This window comes from Euprymna scolopes, chromosome 19, assembly GCF_053919585.1.
Source record: "Euprymna scolopes isolate OS-2025 chromosome 19, ASM5391958v1, whole genome shotgun sequence".
NCBI lineage: Eukaryota > Metazoa > Mollusca > Cephalopoda > Sepiida > Sepiolidae > Euprymna > Euprymna scolopes.
Window position 1 is genome coordinate 20,996,107 of NC_136500.1, and position 8,068 is coordinate 21,004,174.

General features: G+C 33.1%; 1 protein-coding gene across 5 annotated transcripts in view; it reads left to right on the forward strand.

Moving 5' to 3' along the window:
• The window catches only part of LOC145303479 (sodium-driven chloride bicarbonate exchanger-like), a 492,397-nt gene that overhangs the window by 365,136 nt on the left and 119,193 nt on the right, over positions 1-8,068 (forward strand). For all 5 annotated transcript variants that reach the window (XM_080144835.1, XM_080144836.1, XM_080144838.1 and 2 more), the window contains one exon: positions 1,785-1,844. In XM_080144835.1, coding sequence (XP_080000961.1) covers positions 1,785-1,844 — 60 coding nt within the window. The remainder of the gene's footprint in view (positions 1-1,784; positions 1,845-8,068) is intronic.

An 8,068-nucleotide genomic window follows, 5' to 3' on the forward strand; every position in this document is an offset into this window, starting at 1 on the left:
ACATGTTTTTATTTCCTTCTGTCCACCCATAATTCAAAACGATAAAAAAAAATATTTTCGGTTTTAAATAAAAACGTAAAATGTTTGCATGGTGGCGGGTTTTTCAAATAAGCGTTTAAAAAATTCTTTTATTAAAAAAAATAAATGGATTTTAAAATATAAATATCGATAAATTCTTAACAATGAAGAATGCAACAACACATTAATTAGTAATTTTTAAAGGGGTTATTGAATTTTGTCGCTTGCTTGAAAAGACGTGTTTTTACGTTTCTTTTTAGATGAGGATTGATTATTCGTATTTCAATTCTTCGGACTACTGTCCTCATTTTAAGTGTTATTTTCACAACGTTTCGGTTCATATAACCGCCGATCTTCAACTTTGTCGAACTCTGGAATCTGCACAAAATTTCGAACAGAATCCTTTATTTATTCTATGTTCTCGTTTTGTCACTCATGACTTGATAGAATTCCTAAGTAATTCGCAATTGCATATTGAGGATTGAATAACCCCCCCCCCACCCTCAAGAGTAACTTTACAACTGAATTTTACAAAGTACTTTATCCACTATGCCACAGGTACTTGCGGATAATTCTAGTATGAATTTTAATAGCCTTAAATCTGTTTTGGTACTAGTGCAGAGAGTGATCCGGACGTTAATACTTAATTTAAAAAGCCATTTTTAACATAGGGAGGGTGTTTTGTACCTATTCTATACTTTAACCTTACAATTGAATAATAATAATAATAAAAAAAAAACTTTAAACTTGGAAATACGATTTAAAAAAAAAATAGCGCGGATCAGTAAGTGCACTAGCACCTGTTTTTCTAGGGTACTTGTGCAGTTTAATCAAGACATTAAAAAATGAAAATATCGAAAAAAGTTTAAATTGTACGTATCGTTATAGAATGAAGTTCTCCGAAAAAAAAAATGTCACTTAATTTTATCAAGTAGTTTTTTTTTTTTTTTTACAGCGAAAAAACCATTTATGATACCGAGCAAAAGGTTCCATTTTTAAGAAGAAAAGCTAATATTAAAGATGGGAGAGGGAGTATCGACGCTTTATCTGGAGTTATCTCCCCGTGGCGTTTCTAAACTCCAAACAAAAATTAAGAAAAAATTCAATATGTCTGCCTTTTTGTCGGTTTTTTTTTCCGCTGTAAAAAAGAATATATATATATATATATATATAAAACTACTCAATCAAATTAAGTGAATCCCCCCCCCCCGGAGATCTTCAGTTCAGAACGGATACATACAATATAACCTGTTTTCGATATTTTCACCTTTTAATGGCTTGATTAAACTGTACAAGTACCTTTCTAGATGTACAATCTTAATACTTATCACTATAAAACTGAGATTCCCGAGATCGACAAGGTACAACCGAAAGTCGGAGGTTACGTCGACCGAATCGTTATGAACATACTTCATGAGAACGGTAGCCCGAAGAATCTAAATATTACGAATGTGTCTTTTTTTTTTCTTTCTTTCTTTCTTTTCTATTTCAGATACAAGTCAGCAGGTATTGAAAGATAAACATATTCCCGCTACCTCATCCCGACCCGGCATTCAAGCTTACGATAACCCTATAATTTAGAGCGGCCTTTTTATTTATTTTTCTTTTTTTTAGTCTCCATCGTATTCTACACTCCTTGAAAATGTCGAAACAATATTTAAACGCTGGTCTTTATAATTATTTCCTCCTCCACCTTCACTAACTTTTTTTTTTATCTATTGGAGCTAAAAAGAAAGACTAAAATGCTTATTTCATTTATTTTACAGCGTCTTTACCGGTGGCGAATTCCACTCTTTACCTGGGAGAGCTACCCCCTTACAAGCATGGTAAATGATAAACTTTTTTTCTTTCTTTTCGTCTTCATAAAAAAAAAATCTACAATAAAAAATTTAAAAAAATGTAATGTGTAGAGTCAGCGGCCTAGAAAGAAAATGGCCGCCGAGTTGGAGTTTTTACATTAAACTGAAAGAAACCTACATATATAAATTTATAAAGATAATTGTTCGTAAAGAAGATTTCGTATTGAACGACAAAATCCATCTTGTGAACATTCTGCAACCATCAATTAACTGCAAATAAAGCTTCATGCGAATGGTAAATTACAAATTTCACATCTTCAAGAATGGACAATTAACCGACGCTTGGCAGTCCATTGCATCATTTCGAAAATGTCAGTCAGCTTCATAAGATTGGAATATTGTTTCTTCAATTCGTATAAAATCATTGCTATAGACATCATTTACAAGATTTGTTGAACGCATTTTAAGAATTCAGCAAATATCTTTTTCTAGACCATTGTATCTACACATTACAATAAAAATGATATTCATGCGGAACATTCCGCCAAATGTTTAAGAGATTCAGGACTGACTGAAATAGACAGCCAATTTTTTATGGAAATCACTCGAGACAAGGCATGAAACCACTTGATGCAAAGATCTAACAAGAACGAAAGATGATAATTGCAAAGACAGATGTCTATGTACCTTAGTTCTAAAAAGACAGTCTGTAGGTAGAACTAAAACAATTAGCAGAATTTTTCCTTTGAGAAGAGGTTAGTTCATTGCTAATCGCATGAGCACCGTAGGCACTTTTCTTTTTATTTATCAATCCTATTGCGCTGGCCTTTCAGAACTACACTTGACCTTGTGTCTAACCTGCTGAAGAGACTGACTTTTCTTAGGAACTCTAACGCATAGTATACGATAACTATGGTATACTATGCATGGAGCCAAATCCACAGCATTCCTGTAGTTTTTTGCCGTTTCAATCAAATTTCTCGGTTGTCTGTTTTCAGTTCATTTTTTTTTTCTCCTTTTACCATTAGTGGTCCATTGGAGCACTTAGTTGGTAATTCTCTCTGGGGCAAATCTTAAGCTATGTTCAAACCATCCTACACGTCATTTGCAGATTATTGATGTTACTACCTAATTGTTGGTAATTCGATCGCTCTATTTGATTATTGGAATCAAATGCATCTATTTTCTTCTCTTAGTTGGTTTTGAGAGGCCGAGTTTCACTTCCACATAGCAGTCTTCTGAAGGTTGAATGTTCAATCCACAGTGCGGGCGATACTCTGAATACAATTGCGAATTACTCGGGACTTCTACCTGGTCGTGACTGAAAGACGGAGAGCACGTCCCCCGCCCCCGTGGATAAAATAAAAAGGTTTCGGTTTTTTTTTTTTTTTTTTTTCATTTTTCTTAAACTTTTTCTTCTAGGGGATGGGACATCCAACCAGATGTCTGACATTTACCCCTATTTTAGTGAGTCCAACCAAGAGATCTTTTCAGGATTCTAGCCGTCCCTTTCAGTGCAATCGTTTGTATTTCACTTGCACTTGGTTCACCGGAACAACATGCACCAGAAAGTCAGTTAAGATGAAACGTTGTAAAAACAACACTCAATGAGAACAATAGTCCGAATAATCTAACTAATACGAATTATTAAAGTAAGACGTATAACACACTAGCAGGGAGACTCGACATTTCCCAGGATTGAATGATGATCGACGAATGTTTCACGCACCCATAATTTTTTATTATCGAAATCGCCTATTTTTCAATCAAATCGATTGATTTCCTGCTCTAATTGGGGATCCATCGCTGTGAACTGGGAGGAAGATCACATACCTCTCGCAGAGACTTCGTCCGCAATACATTGTAGTCTACATCTACATTGTGCTGTAGAGTACCTGCTATTGATTTTACATATATATATATATATATATATATATATATATATATAATGGCTTAAAGTTAAAATGTAAAAGTCGAGTATCAAAGTTTAAATTGCAAAAGTCAAGTATCATGGTTCAATTGTGATCTAAAGAGAAACCTTAATTTTGAACGCGCCTCTGTCATATCAAAGAACCTACTTTCGATTTTATATGCCGGGCCTTTTGGCTTGTGTGGTAATAAAACTCAAATACACTTGTGATGTTAGGCTGTGTAAGGTGTTAACTTTGGTCAGAATCGCCTGTTTTTTCTTTCATCGGATTATTTTGATTATCGATACTTATCGAAGACATTCCGATACAAAACCTAAGAACACTGCCAAGCTCGTAAAGTACCTTGGTGTGAATTTTCATAAAAATCAGCCCAGCCGTTTTGGAATCGATAGGGAACTCCCCCCTCTTTCCCCTCCCAGTGCCAGATGGATGACCATTTGGGAATACTAGGAGCTGCATGTGCGACATCTCCCTGCAACAGCTTTAAAAACCTAATATCTTCATATCCCCTGACGGCATATACAACGACTGGGGACCGCTTGTGAATTTTATACTTTCATAAAACTTCCTCCTTCAGAGGAAGCCGGTTCAACCCGCTTAGGATGAGTGCCATCTTGATACGGTCGGTATGCACATATGTTGTCCAACAATAATAAATAATTAAAAAAAAAAACTGTGCTTGTTTTTATAGTGCGTGCTGGGTTTTGTGACTGGATATTTCTTGACATGATATCTGCTGAAAGAAACTTCTAATTTGAGGCTTTGTCCAATCAAGACTCTGTATGTAATAACATTCACTGCTACTGCTTCGAACAACTTCAAGAAGTGGAGCATCTGTCAGTCAGCAAAATATTGCATTAACATTAATTAATGTCACGAATTAATTTTAGACTTTATTCAAACTGTCCTCTTTACATTTAATTAATTGTATATTTAAAGAAAAAGAACTATAAGCGCCAGGTGAAAATTATAGCTAACTGAAGCGTTGCGTGGTCAGTCATCCGTCAAAGATCTAATAAAAGCGTTATTATAATTATCATTTTATTAGGATAGCGTGTCTCGGCGAAACTTACAACTTAAAAAAAATATACCGACCAGATCAGTTAAAATCATTTTTTTTTTTTTTTAATTCTAAAAACTTATTACGAGAAGAAATGTACGATTTTTCTGAAGATTTCAGAGAGGGAGAAACGTCACGAAAACAATAGATACTGATGTGTTTGAATAATCTCAAGTTTATGGCGTTGGAAAATTTAGTTCACGTGATTTTTTTTTTTTTTTTTTTTTTTTTTTTTTTTTTTTTTTGAGATTACATAAAAAACAAAAAAAAAACAAAAAAAAAAAAACTTAACCTCGTCTGAAATAACCGGGCGTTATCAAATTCAAATTTTCAGGAGTAAACTCGTATTTGCTATGTGTTATTGGTTTTTCTATTAAAACAACTAATTTTTTGCGCTATCCAGAAACTATCAGTTTTATCAAAACGTTTGTTGGTTCAATATATTCTCATTCTGTGGAATTTCTAGTTAATAACTTAAGACTGTAAAAGACAGTCCGAGAATAATGACAGTTCAAAGTGTCTGACAAACGTTTCTGTATAAGACTCTCTCTCTCTCTCTCTTGTAAAGAGAAATTGAGCAGACATGTTGATTTTGGTTGGTGCCGTAAGCGTTTGCATGTCTATAAATGAAAACTATATAGTGATATATGTATTAGTCTTTTAAATTTTTATTTTACTTCAGTTAGTTTTAAGAGATCAAGAGGTTTTAGCTAACACTTGGTTTCATTACGATTTGAATTTATATCCAAGGGCTCTTTTAAGAATAGATGTTGTTTCCTTAATGGTTGCTAATCTATATTTCGCTGCAGTTTGGTCTTTCAAGGATCCTTTATAAGTATTAGGATTTTTTTCCTAATTGCTCCTATCACAATAGTTCTTTCTTTCTTTATTTTTATTTTTCTTCAGAGACCATATCGTCTTTAAATGATTCTTGAGGTCCTGATATTTTATCTTTGTCCTTTGGCTCTATTAAGGCCATAGTCCTTTGTAAATGTAACCTCAATAGTGAACGCAATTCTTTCGGGTTTGTTCATGCCTCCGTTTCTTTTCCGTTCTTTCTTAATTTAACGTTACGTCTAACACCGGGAAACGCAGAGTACATCTGCTAGTTTGTAAGAAACGAATTGGCAAATGATTAAAGGAGAACGAGACCCTTCTATTAACAAGTATATTTAGTTGGGTGTATATTGCCGAAAGTTAAACAGTGTAAAAGAATAGCAAAAAAAAAAAAAAGTCTTCTGCCGAAAATCGTTTCTAGAGCATTATGTCTTCAAATGAAGATTGACTCGCCCGAATGTCCAGTTGACAAGGGCAAGATAAAGGACATCTTTCTTCGTGGGTGCCTGAAAGCTTTCTGCCTGCTCTCCAATTTCTCGAGGATTTTGATGTAGCGTTCCAAAGTCCAGTTGCAATTAAGCCATCCTGGAGGCTGAGTGGCTATAGTCTGACGAAACAACTTCACTAAGGCTTCTCTCCGATAGAGAAAAATACCAATGTTACAAAATTACTTTTGGAAGTCGGGAATTAAACTTTTAAGAAGTTTATTTTGAAAGTAAATACTTTCGGGTATCAATTAGGCATTATTGATCTCTATCATATGTGTTTGGAACGATTAATCAGAATCTAAAAGATTGATACATTTTGAGGTATCGGAATCGGAAATATTTATACCTATTTTTAAAAATTTTTTATACGGTTCGAATTATGAAATGACAACTATTTATAGATTTATAAACTAGCAGTAAGTGGTGTTTTTTTTTTGTTTTTTTTTTAACATTTGCGAAAAGATATGCACATATTACACGGGGTTTTGCGGTAATCCGACCCCGCCCCCACACGCACACAAATATTCCTATTTAGAAATTTAAAAAGAATCGGAATTGGGAATTTAAAACAGAATCGGTAATTGTATCAGAATCGGATAAAATATTGGAATCGTCCCATCACTAATATACATACACTTATAGGCACTAGTGTTTCATGATTTAGCAATCTTCAGTGCAGAAAGTGACGATTGTTGCTGAAATTGAGGAATAATTTGAATTAATCAAAACTTTACAAAAATCGGATGCATCTGAATTTGCAGGAAGGGTTTTCCACACTCTTTTCCCACAAAACTAAATATAGCCCACATTTCAATCCCTTACAATTAGCAACTGTTTTAAAATTGATACGGATCAATTAGGTTGTGAGTGAATCATTTGCATGCAAATGTATACATTTATAACAAAAAAAAAACACATTTTTAGAAAAAGATAAAAACTATTTTTAGAACACTTTAAAGATGCAAAACATTTTATTTTAAAAAATACGATTCAATTATTTTTTTCTTTTTCAAGTTAAAATATTTCTGATTAATTTCGAACCGTAACGGGTCCATCTTGAGAGTGAAAAAGTTCTATTGCCTGTCCTTTCTTTCTTTGTAATATCATTGTGCTAAATAAAAGGCTTGATGTTGTTGAACGCACGAGATGTAAACGTACTCTCTTCTGACATTTTTTTTTTATTGGATCGTATTTTTCTTTCTAATAAAATATTTTGCACCTTTTAACGTGTTCTAAAAGCAGTTTTATCTGTTTATTCAATGTTTTTAAATTCGAAATAATGCTCCCAAGAGCTTTAACACAAATTCCTATGACTTGTATATTAAATATGGTATTTATTAAAATCACTAATAACTAGGGCTGTGGCAACAGCATATTCTTTTCATTGTCTTGACTCTTGAGTATATATCCGTTAATATCTTATGTTTTTTATATAGACTGATGTGGTTCTCGGTTGATTAACGGTCTTACTGTGTCGGATATATACCTGAGTCAAAAGAATATTCTGTTGTCACAGCCCTACTAATAGCATCAGTTAAAAAAAAATATATATATATATATATATATTAATATGTAATCTATTTCTGCAAAAATGTAAATGGTTACTTGCTTCAAGATCCATTTTAATATTTGAATTTAAATTGGAGCAAACATATCGAAAGTGTTATTCTGTAAGATTAAAATTAAAACCTCGAAAAAACGAGTAATTTATTTATTTTTCCTTTCTATTATTAAATGAAAAGTACCATGCATTTTAGTTTGATTCCATAGTGGGACGAAACACGGAAGCATCTGTAGCTTAATTACTATAAACATATTTTTTATAACTTACGACATTGCTCTACTCGCGTATTGAGCACTGCTGAAATAAAAACTGAAAATCGATACATAAAATGTCTAATAACTTTTTCTGTGGATATATGAAATAATAATAAA